Here is a 19,196-nt window from a genome sequence, read left to right on the forward strand (position 1 = left end):
GGGCCACAGTGGGTATGACGATTTGTAAGTGGAGAGAGGGCATGTCAATCACGCCTATCTCAGAGGCACGAGAGTTTTATGGTTTCTGGAGCGCACCTGTTGCTGTTAGTGACTGTCTGCGTGGTGAACCACAAGCACGGGGACACTTGTTCCCCTGAATTAGTCATATCTTAAATGATCCTAACCTGCACTGATGTTTCTCATGAAAACAGATGACTGAAGGTAATTGCAAGACATCTATTTTCCCAGTCAAGACAGATTTTAGCATGAATGTTTTGAAGATGAAAGTATACATGTTATATAAGAATAAGGAGAAAGACGTTGAAATGTTCAAAATCCAATTTATTAAATTTGACTACCATGCTGATTGTACAGTGAAATCTATTAACTTAAACTCATTTAATTGACACACAGCATGCTCATTTCAGGCTCTTCTCAACAAAAAAGGGATGTATGCACCCAAACGACTTTATACTTCAATAAAAAAAAAAGATTATCGCTAAAAGACCCTAGAAGTCGGGTGAAATGAAGGTTCTTGGGATGGTTCGTCCAACTGATCTCTCTGCGTGGTTCCTCCACAAGGAGAATCCTTTCACCGAGGATTGTCAAGCACGTAGAAGATGAATGGTATACAAAGCTTAACCTTTGACATTTAGTAGCCCTTGTATGAGGGAGAGGGAGGGGCGGGGGGGGGGGGGGGTTCTCCTTAGCAGCTTTAAGATGTAGTGTCTAATTAAGTGACCTGGCTTCTCATCATGTAACCACACATGACGTGTTCCACTTACCTAATTAAGGAAAACGAATTCACTGTTTAATTAAACATTTTTAGAAAAGAAAAAAAAAAACTTCTGACATGAATATCTCAAGTTAATTTGGTGACGTGGGCAACATTGATTCATATTTAAAGTAACTGACAAAAATACACGGTGGTGGTTTCTGGGAAACTACCCTCAACCGACCCTAGGGGGCAGAAAGGGTTTGGAGGGGGCAAGTAAGAGAAGCGAGGCACCAAAACAACTTCCAAAGCCCTCTACTGCTCCAGTTATCAGATCTGGTTTACCTGGATGGGGGACAGGTAACACAGTGCAAATGGGAGCCACCGTGACACTTGGACCCATCCAATCATCACAGATCTGCTAAACACATCCCCCCCAAAAAAGGTTTCCAGAAATTCCTCACTGAAAAACACTACCTACTTCCTGTACCAGGCATGGATCTTTTTGGAAAGATCCTTGGAAACCCAGATGGTTGGATAAGGAATGTAGCAGCTTTGGTTGTCCTGTGCAGCCAGGAAACAGACAGGGGTTGGTGGGGAAGGGGTGGGGCTAGTGTGGGGCTGCAGCAGCATGGTCGGTTGAGAAAGCGAGCAGCGATGTGTGGGAATGCGAGGCTGGCGTTTACCCCCAGCCCACGCCCACGCCGTCAGGCAGTAGAGGGGTACAGACTGCTGCAGCCCGGGTTGGGTGGAACCCACTAACCCAATCCTGACCAGGGAGATTCCACAATGTAAACCCACACATTTCCACATTTAAAGTGTAAACAATGTTCAGTCTTGAAATTAAGATTTGATGGACATTAAATTGGGATATTTGGTGTCAAACCAGCTGCTAATCACCCGGCACAAATGCAGGTTTATTTTAAATTTGTATTTGACCTTTATTTATCCAGGTAATATCAACTGAGAACCAATTGACGTGTGGTGGAGCATGCCAAAGGGTGCACACAGCCCAGTGCAAACACCCCCCAACCCAGCCCTTACCCCTCTCTGAGGTCTCCAGGCACCCCTGGCCTAGGCCGTCACCACCACCACCACCACCGGGGGTCACTAGCCTGCTAGCTCGAATCCTCCCTGGATCAGGATGACTGGGCTCTGGACACAGGGATGGAGCCCTTACGATAGCAACTCACCTTCCATCCATCCATCCCTCCTTGTGCTTCAGTGGAGAGGCAGACTGAAGCGGAAGGACATACTGCGCCCGCCTGTCGAGACTCCGCCCCCTTTACAGAGGCTCCTCCTCTCAGCTGTTCAGGACACATGTCGGACAACTCAAGTCACAAGTGTGTGCGTGTGCGAGTTAAGCTATCTTTACAGCAGCAGGACGTCACAGATGTGCACACACAATCCCACAAGTCAAGCCGGGGGGGTGGGGGGCGGGGTCAAAAGGGGAGCGTCGACGTTGACTGAAGATGGGATTGGTCGTCGGTGCCGGGAGGGGTGGGGGGGGTCACATCAAAAGCGTCCAATAGGGGGGGGGGGGGGGGGTCACATCAAAAGCGTCCTATAGGAGTCCTACCCTGGAAGGCCGCTGGGGCAGTATCCAGGTAGATAACGTCCAGCCCCCTTTGTCTTATAGGACGTTTTTGACCGGCCACAGAAGGAGCCACAGACCCAGCTCGGTTAAGCACACACACCCACACCATTGTTACCCTCCAGAACGAGGTCAGCGGCCTCACTAGACTACATGGAGCCCAGGGAGGGCACGAGAGGGGAGGGTGGTAGAAAAGGGTGCCCCCCCCCCCTCTCCCACCCACCCACCCCCCTCCACAGTCATAGCAACCCAAAGACCTGCAGCATGTTCCTAAGGTGGGGTGGGGGAGGGGTTCCTTGTTCAGTGACCCACCACGGCACCACACATAGTAGTCCATCCGCCATCACTCTACTGTAGGTTACTATGGTCACAGGGGATGTGAGGAGGAGGGGGAGGGGCGGGCAGAGGTCGCAGCCGGGTGCCAGCACCAGAATCCAAGATGGCGGCGGCGATGGCGGCGGCAAGCGTTGTGTACGGCGGAGAAAGGCGCAAGGGGGCGGGGCGTGGGTAGGGGTGGGCGGGGCGTGGGGAGGGGCGTGGGCGGCGAGAACGGCGGAGTTGTCTAGCGGGGGGGAGGGGGGGTTGGTCACACACTCACTCTCTCACAACAGCATGAAGCTAAGGGCTGGGCGGGGAGAGGGGGATGGGGGAGGGAACAGGGTGGCCGACGCAGAGTCTGTCGTGCTGGCGAGGAGGCGGGACAGGAAGTGGCGGGCGGTCTGCAGAGAGGGGGCGGAGCCCGGTGCTCCAGCAGCCAGGCCAGGGGGGGCCACGCAGCTGGGCGGTGAGGGGGGGTGGCAGAGGAGGAAGAGGAAGGAGGAGGGCGACGAGGGAGGGGGAGGAGAGGGGGTGTGTTCGGTCAAGGCACAGTCACAGTGTTGGGACGGGGGGGAGGGGCGGAGGGGGGTCGAGGGGGCTTGTTCATTACCTTGGTGGAGAGACACCCCGAAAACGAGAGAGAGTTCCGCTGCGCGACGCTTTATGTCTTCCCCCCCCCTCTCACTGGGGCGTGGCGTCCAGACGGGGCCGGGAACCTAATTCAGTTCAGACAGTTAGTCAGGCAGCCCAGGGGGACTGGCCGTGAGGCGGGGGCGAAGAACAGACACATGCAGGTCTAAAGGGAGAGTGGACACACAGGGTGGTGCTGGTGTTTGGGGAAGAACCGGACCACACACACACACACGACCCCCCCCACCCCCCGACCTGAAGCTGCCACACAGATCACAACACAGCAGCCATTCCATCTGTGTGCATCCCCAGCTCTCCCTCCGCAGGTGTGCATGAATGTGTGCGTGTGGAATCCCTCACAATAGCACCCTGCAGCCTGATATGTGGCGCCAACATCAGGATAGAATCAGCCGAATGTGCGTCGTTCCCAACTACTGTAAGCACGTGTGTGTGTGTGTATGTGTGAAGCTGCTTCTGAGAGGCTGGAGAGAGAGAGGGAGCGCCGGCAGATCACCTGACTTACCCCGTCCACCGAGGCGGGGGGGGGGGGGGGGGCAGAGGGAGGGGGTGGGGCTTTACACCTTTCTTCCCCCCGGCTGTCAATCAAATGGCTCTGGTGATCATGTGACAGGGAGAAACAGGAAGTGAGGTCAAAACAGGAAGAAATGGGGGGGGGGGGGAGCTTCAAAAGGCCCTCAAGTTTGTCTACACCACAGTAGTCATAAACATTCTTTATTTTCATGGTGGGTATATATATTTATATACGTACATATTTTTTTTAAAGCATGCCGGTATGTTTTTTTTTTCTTTTCTTTAAAAAAGGCAAAGAAATCAGAATCTAAAAAACACGGTGTCAAGACATGGCAAACAAACAGGACATTTCGCAAACCGCTCTACAATTGATGCAACTGTGTGTGTGTGTGTGTGTGTATAAGACACAGAGAGTATAATATGGGATGCAAAACTCACTACATCACTAAAACCACAGAAGGAGAATAGGAGGAGAGGAAGAAGGGGGCGAGGGAGGTGTGGGGGGGGAGAGAGTGCGAGGACAGTCAGGGCAGAGGGACTGAAAGACACCGCTTCACCTCTCCAGAGTCGAGGCTAACGTCATTAGTTAGCTTTCCTCTCCCAGTAAAACATCTCATTCAAATACTGAATCACAGTATAATAAAAAATAAAAAAGCACTTGACAAAAATGGAGGTCCCTCCAGTTAATGCACTTCACGCAAAGCTTAGGCACAACGATAAGCTCATCGAACTGTCACAATTCCCAGAAAAAAATTAAAGTTACAATTAAAACAAGTGATAGTAAGAAGTGGACCACTTCAAAAGACTCATCCCGCTAGTAAACAGAGGGGGGGGGCAGGGTTTATGGTGCTGGTCATGGTCCTACAGACAAAAAAAAACTAAAAGTAAAAACCAAAACAGCAAACAAGTTGTATAAAGGCCTCTCTGTACAATAGTAAGACTATAAGGTAGGTAGATATCAATCAACTGTCACTAAAATGTGGCATTCCCTTTCCTAGGCTACCAACACTGGTACCTCGACGGTTCACAATGCAGACAAAATGGCCGCCTCTTTGTCTCCAATTGTCTATCTCAACGTCAGAGGTAGCTAGGTGTGGAATAGAGAGAGAGAGAGAAATACAGCAGTGCCTTTCAGTGGTCAAGTTATAGTGCGGAGACAGACAGAGAGGGAGGGATGGAGGAGGAGGAGGGCAGGATAGAAAATACCATACAATGATACATTGTCATGTGCTTGTGTGCTTTCAAACCTCCCAAGGTTGTGAGCTGTAGCCAGCCCGTGTGTGTATGTGTGTGTGTGTGCGGGCATGACAGTCACAACTTCAAAGCCAATATCATTCTCTCGTCCTTACACACACACACACACACCCTTACGCATACAAGACGTCCAGAGCCATCAACCCTGGAGCTATGGAGACACCTCTGTGTAGGAAATACATCCTCGTCTTTTCCTGTTATCCGTTTCCATGATCAACGTCTAAATCAAGTCATATAAAAAAAATAAGGCAAACTAAAATATCCAAGCTGCCTTGGGTCACTTAAGACGGGAACATTGTTTTTTATTTTGTTTATGAAAACGAGGCTTAAGTCCGTCAGTCAACCTGCTATTTTTTGGCCTTAAACCATAGCTGGTCTGTCGAGATAAAAAGGCATTGAGACAGTCAGAACCTGGGTTAGACTTGTACTGGCACTAGCGTGACTGACCGGACTGCCACCATACAAAGCAAAAAGCACCAGGTGTAAAGAAATGCCCATCGTCAAGACAAGAAGCGCCCTCCCCTCCCCAACCTCGCCTCCCCAGCCTCGCCTCCCCGGCCTCCCCTCCCCAGCCTCGCCTCCCCAGCCTCGCCTCCCCGGCATCGCCTTCCTAGCCTTCTCTCCCCAGCCTCCCCTCCCCGGCCTCCCCAGCCTCGCCTCCCCGGCCTCGCCTTCCTAGCCTTCCCTCCCCAGCCTCCCCTCCCTAGACAGTGGGTGTCAGTAGGACCATGGTTGAGGGGCTCATGTCCTTGCTGTATGTTAACCAAGCCTTGGTATCAAAACCCACCCCAACCCAAACACACACACACACACGGTCAAAACCACACACACACACAGCCGCCAAAGAGGGGTGGGAGGAGGAGGAGGAGGGTGGCGGGTCACGGGGGGGGGGGCGGGGGGGGGGAGAGGGTCAGACAAGAGGAGGTGACTATCGGAAGGGGGGCTCGGGTGTGTGAAGGGAGAGTTCGGGGCGGCGGAGGATGGCCTCCTTGCGCGGCGGCGGCAACGGCGGCTCATACACTCGGGGGGTCGCCATGGCGGCGGCTACGGCCGCGGCCGGCACCACTGGCCTGAGGGCGTCCAGCGTGGCCACCTGCTGGCCCTGCATGCCGGAGAGGGCGGCCACCGAGCTGGGGGGCGGGTAGGCGTACTGGAACTGGGGGTACTGCTGCAGCTGCTGCAGCTGCTGGAGCTGCTGGTACTGCTGGTACTGCTGGTATTGCTGGTACTGCTGGTAGTACTCCGCGTAGTACCTGGGAGGAGAGAGGGAGGGAGAGGTGGGAGAGAGGGGAAGCAGGAGGAGATGGAGAGAGGGGGAGAGGTGGGAGAGGGGGGAAAGAGGAGGAGATGGAGAGAGAGGGATGAAGGGGCCAGAGGCATGGGGAGGAGAGAGAGATGGGGGAGGAGAGGGGGAGAGGTGTGGGAGGTCACCATGAGCTTCAGTTCTACTGCACCCAGGGATGTTCATTACAGCAAACTGCAAAGTAGCAATCAGAAAGACAGAGAACAAGACAATTGGTGTGTAAGAGTCAAGAGAGATCAGAGAGAGTCAGAGAGTGAATCAGAGAGAGTCAGAAAGTCAGAGAGTGAATCAGAGAGAGTCCGAAAGAGAGAAGGCAAAAGAGTGAATTGGAAAAGGATAGAGAGAGCCAGAGAGTGAATCAGAGAGTCCGAAAGAGAGAGGGAGAGCCAGAGAGTGAATCAGTGAGAGTCCAAAAGAGAGAGGGAGAGCCAGAGAGTGAATCAGAGAGAATCCAAAAGGGAGAGACAAAGAGTGAATCAGAGAGTCCGAAAGAGAGAGGGAGAGACAGAGAATGGGTCGGAGAGGAGAGAGAGAGTCAGAGAGAGAGAGTCAGAGAGAGAGTGAGTCAGAGAGTCTAGAGGACACAGAGAGAGAGAGAGAGAGAGAGAGAGAGAGAGAGCGGTGTCCCTGTGGGGGGCAGCAGTGGTACCTGGCCATGGGGTCCTCTGCAGCCTCGGCAGCCTCCTCGGCGGCCCTCCCGGCGGGCGTGGGCAGCAGGGGCCTCCTCTTGGCCCTCTGGTACATGAAGGGCTTCATGACGGGGTCGGGCAGGAGCGGCGCCGACCTCCGCAGGGGGCTGCGGTCGCGCTCCCCGGACTTGGCCGCCGCGACCGTCTGCTGCTCGGCCAGGACCTGCTGGCCCTGAGCGAAGTAGTGCGCCCGGGCCGCCTCGAACAGCGCCGCGGGGTCTGCGCTGGCGCCCATGGCCCCCATGGCCCCCATGTGTCCGTAGGCAGGCGCGGCGGCTCCGTAGAGGGCGGGCGCCATGGTGTAGGCGGGGTTGACGGCGGCCTGCATCTCCATGCCAGAGGCGGTCAGGTACACCGGGTGGTTGGCCATGGCGGGGGCGTACACCGGCGTGGAGTAGGCGGCGGCGGCGGCGGGCGAGGTCATCTGGCCGTAGATGCCCGGGGTCATGGAGCCGTACACCTGGGAGGCGCCCTGGCTCAACGCCGCCGCCTGATTGGCCGCGGCCACCGTCCCGTACAGCTGACTGGCCACCGACTGGCCGTACACCTGCGTGGCCAGGGCGCCGTACACGGCCTGGTTGACGGAGGCGCCGTCGCCGCGCGACCCGCCGCCGCCGCCGCCCAGGCCCGTCAGCGCGGCGTAGGTGGGGTCGAAGGTGGACGTGTTGTACACAGAGTTGTGGACGCTCTGCTGCACCTGGAGGGGCAGGCCTGCCGCCGCCGCCGCCGCCGCTGCCAGCACGGCCGCCTGGCTCTGGTACTGCTCCAGGGAGGGCTTGCCCGCGGGGCACTCGCCGGCGTAGTGGCCCTGCTTGCCGCAGCTCACGCAGGGGATCTTGCCCGTGGGCGTCTGCTTGGAGGGCTGGACCTTGGAGAGCTCCACGGAGAGCGGGCGTCCCTTGAAGGAGGTGCCGTGCAGGGCCTCGATGGCCTGGAGGGCCTCTTCCTTGTTCTCCATGTGCACGAAGGCGTAGCCTGCGGAAGACGAGAGCCTGGCTGTCATTGAGCGCAGGGACAGCAGTTAGAACCACGAGGCATGCCGCGCACACACGCTACTGTTCTATGTCAACAGTCGAGCACATCTACGCTGACGCGCTGTGTATAGAGAGATACTCTGAAGACTACAAACTCACGCTCTCGCTTCCCCCCCCCCCCTCACAAACACAGAGTTTACACAGCTAGACACACAAGTGTGTTTCCAGCTGTGTCAACATGCATTTAGGTTCAAAGTTCCTTCCATTTAGCTCGGTAAACACATTCTCTAAGTCTAAGGGGGAGTTAATGATATACTCTCCTCCACAACATACAGCTCTGCTCTTTACGACAAACAAACACCCCCCAAAACTGGTTTTGAAAGTTTTGTGGCTCACCTTTGACCTTGTCACACTCCAGAACTTTCCCGAAGGTCTGAAACAGTTCCTGGAGGTCCTCGGTTGTGCACATGCCGCTGAGGTTTCCCACAAACACCTTGGTGGAGTGGAGAGGCCGTCCCCGGGACTCCTCCACCACCAGGTTGCGCCCGCGGAACTCGCGTCCGTTGAGTTCGCGGATGGCGCGCTCGGCGGCGCCCTCGCCCTGAAGGTGGACGAAGGCGAACTGCCGCAGCACGCTGCAGCTCACCACCTGGCCGTACGCCTCAAAGATGGCCGACAGCTCTTCCTGGGTGGTATCCAACGCCAGGTTCCCCACAAAGAGCTTTACCGTGTTGCTCTTGTCCATGGCGCTGGGGCTACGGGAGGGAGGGGTGGAGAGAGAAGAAAAAAGAGAAGGTAAGGAGAGAGGAAGATATGGGAGAGATGTTACATCTCAAAAGTAGTATCTAACTAGATCCTGTAAGGTTTTGAGGCTTAATCTGGGACTATTACGCATGCCCAATCCAAACTCTGGTGAAGATGTAACAACATTCAGGACAGGTTACAGTTACTGTCGTCATGTTCCTCACACCTGTCCATGTTTTATGTATTTCAACAAACGTCTAATGGTCTTGATGAAAGGTTGGAACAAAGCATACACGACGTTGCTTACTGACAGCAATCAGCAAGTCGTAACCTGCTATGGTTTCACTTAAGAAAGGTTTTGCAATAAAGCTATAACTAGTTTGCCTCGGCCAAAGGCAACAATTCTCTACATGTTCGGCGGCACTTTCTCATCTCGTTGCTGACCTGAGCACTAAATCAAAGGGCGAACAGGAACACGACACCCAAGAATGAGGGTCTATTTTCCGTGTAGAGCTATAATAGATGGCTCAACATGCGTAGAATCCTGTAAATGCTATAGATAGAATATGTGGTGTCCATCTGTCAGGCTTCAATGATGGGTCCTGTTGCTTTTGAAAACGGGGTTCAAACCAAGGCACCAGGAAAAGCAGCGTTTTCTGATGACGCAGCACGAGGCTTCGTAAACACGTTTGGTTAAACTCTCCGGGGCGTCACAAAAGATGCAGCAATTTAAAAAAAATATATCCAACCAAAACTTTGAACGATTGGTCTACATATATGCGGAATAATCGACCTATACGTGCTGTTTACTCAACACCTCGATAGACATAACGATTGTTTTTTTGTCTGCTTTGCGACCGAAATGTGATCCACTGTTCTACCAAAAGCAAAAAATATACAAAAAGCGTTCATTGTTTCTTCAAGAGACAAATAAACAATTATACCATTCAATGTAGAGCACGGCATCAATTTGTGGCAAATAGTTCGATTGAAAACTCCGATTACAGTGTTAAGACTACAGTCAATATATTTATTCCGCACAATGGATACATTGCAACATCGCGACTCATTTTAATGGAGCCGCGACGAGTTTCCCATGTCGTACGTCGCTACGACAAAACGTCTGAATTGTTAAACATTTGATTAACAGCGAACACATCTACCAAAACACAAATTTGCTCACAATAGTTTTCATTGTTTAAATAGAGATAGAATAGAAGAAAGGGACAAATATCTCCCATCTTACCTAGGCGTTGCTGTGCTTCAAAATGGTAGCGCCTGCTTCCGTTCTGAAGAATGACGGGCATTCAACACCAATGAGAAGCCGTAAGAGTTTGGACTACCACACGCAGAGAATGCTGATTCTTCACTATAGAATATGTGATCCGTTTATAATGGAATACGACAGTTTAACGAAGAACAGTTTTCAACGTGAACAACATGTTTTACAACTACAATGGACTATAAAAAGTCAAATATTTGAGGCAAATAACCACAAGACACTATCACAGAGGAATGGTTGTATTTTCTAAAAGCTGAAGAAACATTTTATTTGGTCATCTCACCACATCAAATGTTTTTAGCCATATCAATCTCTTTACATAATAAAATATAACAATAAGGCATATTTTCTTGAACAATAAGAGGTTAAATTATTCAAATTGTGGAAATGACTGTTCTGAAATAATCAGCTGTACTTTCAGAATGTACACCGGGATGTCATATGGTACCTCAACATAGCAACTGGACTTCCATGTGGACGGTTGTAAATGACAGCTGAACAGAAACATACACTGGTGGTCTCTCTCCCCTGCTCTCTCTCTGTCCGGTACACACACACACACACACACACACACACACACACACACACACACACACACACACACACACACACACACACACACACACACACACACACACACACACACACACACACACACACACACACACACACACACACCTTCCCCCTAGTGGACTCTCTCCTCGGGGTTGGGAGTCCTCTGGTCCAGGCTCTTCTCTCCCCTCATGGACAGAACAAGCAGAGGAGTGGTACCTAAACCAGCCCGGTGTAGGTAATCAGCCTGGAGACTCCCCACCACTCCTACACTTCACACACAATTAGCTTCACTGACATTAGCAGCAGGAAGGACACAGCAGACCTCTCTCTCTCTCCCTCTCTACCTCTCTCTCTCCACTTCTCTCTTATCTACACCTCTCCCCCTCCCCCTCCCTCTCTCTCTCTCTACACCTCTCTACCTCTACACCTCTCTCTCTCTCTCTCTCTTTGTCTCCACCTCTCTTCTCTCCACCTCTCTCTCTCTCTCTCTCTCTCTCTTTGTCTACACCTCTCTTGTTCCCCGCCCCCCTCCCTCTCTCCCTCTCTCCAGTGGGGGCTACAGGTGGGCAGCAGGAGGGGTCTCTGACGTCTTGCTCCTCCCCGTCCCTGCGATGGGCCGGTCCCTCTCCTCCCACAGGGTCACGCCGTCACACGCACAGATCTGCTTCGAGTTCTGGAACAGGCCGGCAGAGCGAGCGATGATGCCGCAGGCCAGCCTGAACCAAAGGAGCACAGAGACACAGAAGGGAGAGAGGGGAGAGAGAGACAGAGACAGAGAGAGAGGGAGAGAGACAGAGACAGAGACAGAGAGAGAGGGAGAGAGAGAGAGGGAGAGGGAGAGACAGAGACAGAGAGAGAGGGAGAGACAGAGGGAGAGAGACTTTAGTTTGAAGGGAAAATGAAGGGTTAGCCTTTTAAGTCTGGGATCAATGAAGCTCATGAGGAGGAACAGGAGGCGAGAGTGACAGGTCAAGCCGACCTGGCCATGAAAGAAGGATGGGGGTCAGATGGCTGAGCGGTGAGGGAATCGGGTAACATATCAGAAGGTTGACGGTTAGATTCCTGACCGTGCATAATGACGTTGTGTCCATGGGCAAGGCACCTCAACCTACTTGCCTCGGGGGGAATGTCCCTGTACTTACTGTAAGTCACTCTGGATAAGAGTGTCTGCTAAATGACTAAATGTAAAGTAAATGTAGGGAAAGTGGAACCATAGGAGAGGAAGTTTTAAGGGAACATTAGAGATAGTTAGTAGGGAGGCATGTTGGAATTACCTAGGACAGGATGGCTTGAACCAAAACACGGGAAGAAACCTTCTAGAAGGTTATGAAATCACAGCATGCAGGGTGGGGGATTTTCCTCAAATTAAACTATATTGGAGGATGTCCAAGATATGTGAATGTTTGTTCTGTCTTGTTGTACTGTTGGCACATGACAGAATAAACCCATCCAGCTCCCTTGATTTTGAGAGATATTCTGTCTGACTACTTTTTGAGGAAATCCTTTTGAAGCCTGGATTCTTCTTCAAGAGAGAGAGAGAAAACTTGCAAATCAGAAGTCAAAAGTACCAAACGATCAAAGTAGACTTCTCCCCGCTGACTCCGTCTCGACCCCCACCCCCTGGCCTCACCTCTCGCCCGAGTTCCCCGTCAGGCTGGAGAGGGTGTGGCCTCCCCTGCCCAGGTCGTCCTCCCCGGCATCCACCACAAGGGACCGACCAATCACATCCCAGACCTGGACAGAAGGAGGGAAGATGAGCAGTCTGTTCAAGCAGGGGTGCGGGTGTTTGTGTGTGTCTGTGTGTGTGGGTCTGTGTGTGTGGGTCTGTGTGTGTGGGTCTGTGTGTGTGTGTGTGTGTCTGTGTGTGTGGGTCTGTGTGTGTGTGTGTGTGTGTCTGTGTGTGTGGGTCTGTGTGTGTGTGTGTGTTACCTTCAGCTGCGAGTCCTCCAGTCTGAATGATGCTCTGCCATCGGGCCCAGCCAAAACATTCCCCAGATCGCCTACATGCTGGAGAAATTCACACACGCACACACACACACACACACGTCACCTTTGAGATTAACCCAAACCCTATTCAACCACAGAAAGCTACAAAAAAAAAAATTCTAGGGAGTCAGAAAATTCCTTTGGACAGTTGCATTGAGGACTATGGATATCAAAGGATCGAGAATGAAACTGTACCCTCTCAGAGTCCTGTGGGCCGCCATGTTGTCTCCCATGGGGGTTATAGTGTTCTCCACAACTGTACAAACACAATAAGAGAGAGAGAGAGAGAGAGAGATAAAAACTCAAACATATGCTTCAAAATCACACATTCAACCTAAAACCGAATATGAACAAATCGAATGGACGGAAGGAAGGACGAAAAAAAAAAAAAAAAGCGCTCGCTTCCAACGAAAACGTGGCTCCATACACAAATGAGACAGGGGCCAAGACAAGCCTCTGCCGGCCGCCCTTCAGCGGGTGCCTGGATGGGGTCAGCGGGGAGTGAGGAGCCACCTGAGACAGTCCAGGGTGAGGTCTCCCAGGGCATGGACGTGGAGGCCGTGGGGCCCCGGCTCCAGCCCGTCGATGGTGCCGTCGATCAGGCAGCGCTCCTCGGACAGCTGCAGGAAGCGGACCACGCCCTGGACGGGCCCCGCGCCGCTCATCATCGCCACCGCCGTCCCCAGGTCTGTCACACCACACGGGGAAGCCGAGACCAGCACACACACACACACCGTGAGGATACACAGAGCTTGCAGTAGCAGTGGACACACGCAGACCCCCCCCCACACCCCCACACACACACACACACACCCCCAGACACTCACCTTGCTCAGGGCCCCCGATGCCCTTCAGCACGGCCCTGCGCCCCGTGCTCTCTATTAGCCTCTGGACCTGATGGGCGGTGAGGGCTGCCTCCACCAGCACCTCCTCCTTGGACAGGTCCACGCTCACCCTCTCCACCCCTGCACGGCAAGACATGGGGAGGGGAGACGTAGAAAGAGTAAAGGGAAGAGGATGGGGCGGGGTGGGGGGGTTAAAGGTCTTTGGGAAAATAGAGTATTAAACCAGAAGATGGTGGCGCCTATCTGGCTAAGCTGTCCGTGACTAACACAGCTAGCAGGAGAGTGAACACGCATGATGTTCAATAATTATGAGAGGAAAATGGACTGGAATGCGGGACAAATCGATATCAACTGACACAGCTTGTACACTCCACTTTCTGGGTTTTTGAGGCATTAGATTTTGATAATGCGTTCAATTAGTGTGTTGGCGCACAACGTTTATTTGACCAGTTCGTTATTTTATATTTCTTTGAAGATAAATGACCTGTAAAGAACACGGTGCCAGTATCAGAGAAAGGATTAAAGAGTGCACCTGCTGTTACCAGGCAACTAAATACAACCCACCCTAAACTCACCTGGTGTACCTTCCAATGCAGTTCTTATTTTAGTTGCACAGCTGTCACATGTCATCTGTACAGCAAATTCCAGCTGTGGAAAAAGTGAAGTTAGAAAGAATGGCTGTAATAATAACGTATTCGTAGTCTTACAGATCGGTCCACAAGTAACTTTATGTCTCGAGAATTAAGACGTGAGCACACTTTATAAACTGAGCCACGCAAATCTAAAATAGTCTTGTAGTCGATTGGAATAGTCCGCTTGTGCAGAAAGTATGCTAGCTGCCAATGATCAATTGACTTAGAGCAAAACAAGTGTATTGATGTACTAGGACTTGAAACATTGAGCCAAAACGACAGCAAAGACAGACAGTCACTTGCGAAAAATCTGAAAATAAACTGTTCAAACCTTTGTTGTTGTCTTAGTCTCCATTGTAATTCCACACGACGCTGTCTGACCTATGATAACAGCATTTATAAGATAACTTCCCACTTTTCTAGAAGCGGAAACAAACCGGGAGACGGTAGACGCCATCTTTGTGAGGTCATAAAATTGCATTTTGACCATCAGCGCCGCCTGGTGTCCAACAATCACCTCCTTGTAGCAACTTTGCAAGCGGTTTAGTTCGGAAACTTGAAGGCTCCATTAATATGTCTGATGGACCGTGGAGCTGGTAATTGAACCAAACTGTACCCTATCATACAAACATTCTATGTGATACAAGCTCCGTACCGTCCAAATAACAAATGTAGGTCAGACGGAGACTACAGCAGAGCAGTTTCCAATCAAGGTTCAAATCCATATAAAACCGTAGGTCATCTGTTGTACCGTATATATAGATTATGATTATAGATTGTTGACTGCTGGTTTCAGTGCTCCGCAATATTGAGATTGGATTTTTAGAGTGTATCTGTGTGTGTGTGTGTGTGTGTGTGTGTTTGTGTGTGTGTACGCGTGTTTGTGCCTATATGTAGAGATGTGTGTATCTCCCTGCAAGTGTGTCTACTTTCCAATGTGCTCACTGTGATTGATGTGTGTCGGACACAGAGATGTGGGTTGGACGTCTAATCGTCTTTATAATCACAATCATAATAAATGATGTGATTATTTTATTTATTATACATTTGTATTATTCATGATACATTTCCTTTAGTTACACTGCCGTCCTCATTCCCCTCACATTTCATTTCTCAATCCTCATGTGGAAGAACAAGGCTGTAAAGCTATAATGCCTGCCTGCCTGCCTGCCTGCCTGCCTGCCTGCCTGCCTGCCTGCCTGCCTGCCTGCCTGCCTGCCTGCCTGCCTGCCTGCCTGCCTGCCTGCCTGCCTGCCTGCCTGCCTGCCTGCCTGCCTGCCTGCCTGCCTGCCTGCCTGCCTGCCTGCCTGCCTGCCTGCCTGCCTGCCTGCCTGCCTGCCTGCCTGCCTGCCTGCCTGCCTGCCTGCCTGCCTGCCTGCCTGCCTGCCTGCCTGCCTGCCTGCCTGCCTGCCTGCCTGCCTGCCTGCCTGCCTGCCTGCCTGCCTGCCTGCCTGCCTGCCTGCCTGCCTGCCTGCCTGCCTGCCTGCCTGCCTGCCTGCCTGCCTGCCTGCCTGCCTGCCTGCCTGCCTGCCTGCCTGCCTGCCTGTCTCTGTCTGTCTGCCTGTCACTGATGACGGGCCAACCCAAACCCTCATTCCACGTTGGCTTGTTGGTGATGTGACAGGTGCAGCCTGTGACACCAGCTGACTGCCGTGCTACTCTCTCTCTCTTTTCTGGTCTCTCCCTCTCATCCCTCCCTCTCTCTCTCACTCCATCTCCGCTCTCTCCATCCCTTACTCTCGCTGTTTTTCTCCCTCTCCATTCTCCACTCCCTGCTTCCTCACTTGCTTTCCCTGCCGTCCACTCATTCGCTTTGCCCCTCTTTCGCTCCCTTTTTCTCTTTTTCATCTGTGCATCCTTCCCTCAGCAGTGGTGACCTGCTCCAGTTATTGTGTCTCAGTCCCAGATGCACACACACACAGACACACACACACTGACATTGGAGAAATATGGGATGATGCAATTATGCTTCGTTTTGTAAACGACGGTGTGTAAAAGCATGTTATTGTGCATGCACACGCACTAAGGTCAACCCACACCAACTCACATGATGACTTGTGATGTGCATACTTAGGTTTATTGTTGTGCTCACACACACAAGCACACACCCACACACACAGCTAAGCAGTTAATGCAATGTGTTGACTGTGTAGCCTGTTCTCCTACAGTGTGTCGATCTCCCTAAGCACAGAAGCGCTCTGATAGAAGCCTGCACAGACATCTGATCCTACAGGAGTGGGGTTTCTCTGAGAGGAACACACACACACACAATAATACACATTCATGCTCACAGTAACACACACGCCCACAATAACACACACACACACCTGCATACTATGACCCAAACTCACACGCACAACAATACACACACAATGACACCCACACACGCACGCGCCTACTCTCCTGCTCTAACAAACACACACTCTCTGTCGTCCTTTTTCACTTCACTTCTTTCTTTTTTCTCTCAGAGACGCGCTTGTTCAGATTCCCTCTCTTTCAAGGGGCACAATGTCTCTGTCTCTCTCTCTCATTCTCTGTCTCTCTCCCTCTCTCTCCCTCTCTCCTTCTCTCCCTCTCTCTCTTTCTCTCTCTCTCTCTCTCTCTCTCTCTCTCTCTCTCTCTCCCTCTCTCTCTTTGAAGCTGAAACCCAAGCAGCCCACCCACCCTGGACCGAACCACAAGAGCAACTGAGGGACAGTAGGATTGGGCGAGGGACGAGGGGATGTGGGTAACCCATAGGAGCTGGGTGGAGGGGAGAGAGAGAGACAGAGAGAGTTTGTGGTGAGCGATGGCGATGACAAGCCTCCGCTGCACACTAAATGGGGCTCATCAGCCCTGGCTAGGTGAAGTATCTACAGCCGTAAAGTGAATTATTCAGTCCTCCGCCACTACAGATAAATGGGGGCTCTTGGAAGCCAGAGGGGCCCCTTGTGAGGTCAGAACAATGACACAGAGGACCGCTCCTCCCCACCTGCAGTGGGCCAGGTTAGAGGCTATAGTTGCAGCTAGAGTTCGCATGTAAACATCTGACACACATGCACTCTCTCTTTTACAACAGTCGGTTATGACCTGTAGGCCCGTTATTTACATTTACATTTATTCATTTAACAGACGCTTTTATCCAAAGCAACTTCCAAGGGAGAGCTTTACAAAGTGCATAGGTGATAATGCACTGATAATAACAACAAGAAGCACACATTGTGAACAACCAAAAAATAAGTGCCAAAGGGAAGAACCATAAGAGCATGTAGTTAAGCAAGTTACAATTAAACAACATGAATCTCTAAGTGCAAGTGTACCTGTAGGAAAGCAAGCAACAGTAAAATAAAATAAAAAAATAGGATTAACTAAAATGGAATACAACAGTTTAAATCAGCTACCACTAACCAACAAGAGCAACAGTCTAAGCAAGAGTCATTGTGATCCTTGAGGAAACTAGCATTGGGTTCAGCAAACCAGTTATTATTGATTCCGTTCGGGCAACTGGGTAGGGCAATTATGTTCGGGCAACTGCATCTGTTTGAATGCATGTTTCGAACCTCAAGTTTTATTGCTGTTGCTCTGGTTGATGTATTTCGTCCCAGAAATGTGTGAAGGAATTGACCAAATAAAGAGGAGGAAACCTGTGAGTTTTCACAAATAATGTGATGGTTGCGAGATAATGTTTAACTACGTTGCTGAAACTGAATCCACAACTTGGTTTATTGTCATCGTATTTAAGATACTGCTGCAGCCATTATGAAAATGAGAATATCGACCGAGATAGCTTCATAAAGCCTCCGCGGGTTAATAAAGATAAATTGCAAATTATTCAAACCCATCCGTTCCAGCACATGCAGTTTTCAAGAGATATGGATAAAACAACATTACTAAAAAAATTCAGCTGAATTCTGTCTAACAAATGTCAAAGGTCAATGACAGAGACGTTTAAAAGAAGTCAAGCATAACTCTACGAGGAGACGTGGCAACTTTGTTCAATGAAGCGTCCGGGCCGTCTATTGTTCAGACCAACGGTCAACTAGTTTGGTCCATATGGGCACACCCTGTCACTAAATGCCACATATTAAACATGACAAAGATTACATTATTCACGAGTCTATTATGGGCTTAATAAAACCAGGGAGATATTAAATGATTGCTGTTACATGGTAGCCTACTTGTTATTTGCGCTTGCTGAAAGCAAACTAGCCAATTTCTTATTCTGCATACTTCAGCATGGTATGCATAAATAAGAAGCGAGTGTTCGCTTGGGGGATGACGTTGAGGTAGTGCGTAGGTAGGCTATTGTAGCCTATCTGTGAACATAACGGGATTTGACTAAAAGCGGTAGAAAGGTGTCTGTTGGGTGGGACATAACCTGTACATGTATTTTGTGCTGATGGACCACTGGCTGGAGAATTAATTTGGCCTAAAACCTTTCAATATTAGTTTTGGAGTGTTCAAACTGTTGTTTTTGTTGTTGTGGTAAACACATTTTTGTGTTAAAGTTAGCTATAGTTTTAGTGTCGTATACATTCAGCAATGTGTGCGTTTGTTCGTTCGTCAGCTCACTACGGCGCGCGCGCATTGGCTGTTGTGGAAAAGCGGTCTCGAAAGACATGACCGTCTCGTCGGTGCACGAGGAGTCTCAAAGCATTGGTGACCTGCCGACTGCGACAGAGCAGAGCATGCAGTGATGAAGAAATATGTAAACCGACCGAATACACCTTGCAACGTTTTGGGATCAGCTTGAATCTTATTTTTCTGTTGCTATGACCGATAAGACTGGGCAAAGCAAAACCGGTTGTTTCCAATAGCGAGCAGCCGGTGTGAGAGAAGGGGGTACAGCATCTACCGGAGAACCACCGCAACCATCCCAGGCAGCGTCTGTCGTGAGATGACAAAGGTGGGTGCAAAAAAATCATCACTGTCTTTGTTCAGCTGTCACAGCTGAGTTTCAGACCTGCATCTTCAGCGATATTTGATGGAGGACACATTTTAAAGCGTTCAACAAGGGAGCATTTTTTTGCGTGGCGTTCATGTTATTAATTTTTTTCTTTGCAATTTTTTTGTAACGTCACCGGTTCTCCCCGGGTTAATAGTTGTTGATAGAAGCTGCAGTGTCAGTGACTGATGCGCGGACAGTGTCGTACTCCGGGCTGTTG

General features: G+C 50.9%; 2 protein-coding genes and 1 long non-coding RNA gene across 5 annotated transcripts; all 3 read right to left on the reverse strand.

Moving 5' to 3' along the window:
- Positions 1-321: 321 nt before the first annotated feature.
- On the reverse strand, positions 322-3,793 carry LOC146221916 (uncharacterized). The gene is made up of 2 exons (XR_014746706.1): positions 3,238-3,793; positions 322-2,022 (listed from the first exon to the last, which is right to left on the reverse strand). It is a non-coding gene; the product is annotated as an uncharacterized LOC146221916 (long non-coding RNA).
- A 180-nt stretch (positions 3,794-3,973) lies between these two features.
- On the reverse strand, positions 3,974-10,109 carry rbm14b (RNA binding motif protein 14b). Of its 3 annotated transcripts, none has more exons than XM_084691126.1 (4): positions 9,999-10,109; positions 8,405-8,763; positions 6,995-8,009; positions 3,974-6,295 (listed from the first exon to the last, which is right to left on the reverse strand). In XM_084691126.1, exons 2-4 carry the CDS (start codon positions 8,751-8,753, stop codon positions 5,971-5,973), a joined length of 1,689 nt encoding a protein of 562 aa, XP_084547252.1. In that variant the 5' UTR covers positions 8,754-8,763; positions 9,999-10,109; the 3' UTR covers positions 3,974-5,970. The 3 variants fall into 3 exon arrangements, with proteins under 3 accessions (XP_084547252.1, XP_084547250.1, XP_084547251.1); XM_084691124.1 differs by having other exon boundaries at positions 6,995-8,030; XM_084691125.1 differs by lacking the exon at positions 9,999-10,109 and adding an exon at positions 9,697-9,949 and having other exon boundaries at positions 6,995-8,030.
- Positions 10,110-10,266: 157 nt separating this feature from the next.
- On the reverse strand, positions 10,267-14,509 carry ccs (copper chaperone for superoxide dismutase). Its single transcript, XM_084691127.1, has 8 exons — positions 14,384-14,509; positions 13,996-14,068; positions 13,403-13,540; positions 13,089-13,263; positions 12,771-12,831; positions 12,519-12,596; positions 12,220-12,323; positions 10,267-11,305 (listed from the first exon to the last, which is right to left on the reverse strand). Exons 1-8 carry the CDS (start codon positions 14,507-14,509, stop codon positions 11,146-11,148), a joined length of 915 nt encoding a protein of 304 aa, XP_084547253.1. The 3' UTR covers positions 10,267-11,145.
- Positions 14,510-19,196: the final 4,687 nt, after the last annotated feature.

The sequence above is a fragment of the Hypomesus nipponensis genome, chromosome 25, assembly GCF_054491055.1.
Source record: "Hypomesus nipponensis isolate SF chromosome 25, ASM5449105v1, whole genome shotgun sequence".
In the NCBI taxonomy this organism is placed as follows: domain Eukaryota; kingdom Metazoa; phylum Chordata; class Actinopteri; order Osmeriformes; family Osmeridae; genus Hypomesus; species Hypomesus nipponensis.

Excerpts from the sequence above, each read along its gene's own strand:
- rbm14b (XM_084691124.1), bottom strand. The coding sequence starts at position 8,753 with ATGGACAAGAGCAACACGGTAAAGCTCTTTGTGGGGAACCTGGCGTTG. Across the intron at positions 8,031-8,404 it reads GGAGTGTGACAAGGTCAAAG|CCAGGCTCTCGTCTTCCGCA; the intron begins GTGAGCCACAAA and ends GCTCAATGACAG. Across the intron at positions 6,296-6,994 it reads GCAGAGGACCCCATGGCCAG|GTACTACGCGGAGTACTACC; the intron begins GTACCACTGCTG and ends CTCTCCTCCCAG.
- ccs (XM_084691127.1), bottom strand. The coding sequence starts at position 14,509 with ATGGCGTCTACCGTCTCCCGGTTTGTTTCCGCTTCTAGAAAAGTGGGA. Across the intron at positions 13,264-13,402 it reads CATCGGGGGCCCTGAGCAAG|ACCTGGGGACGGCGGTGGCG; the intron begins GTGAGTGTCTGG and ends GTGGTGTGACAG. Across the intron at positions 11,306-12,219 it reads ACGGGGAACTCGGGCGAGAG|GCTGGCCTGCGGCATCATCG; the intron begins GTGAGGCCAGGG and ends CCTTTGGTTCAG.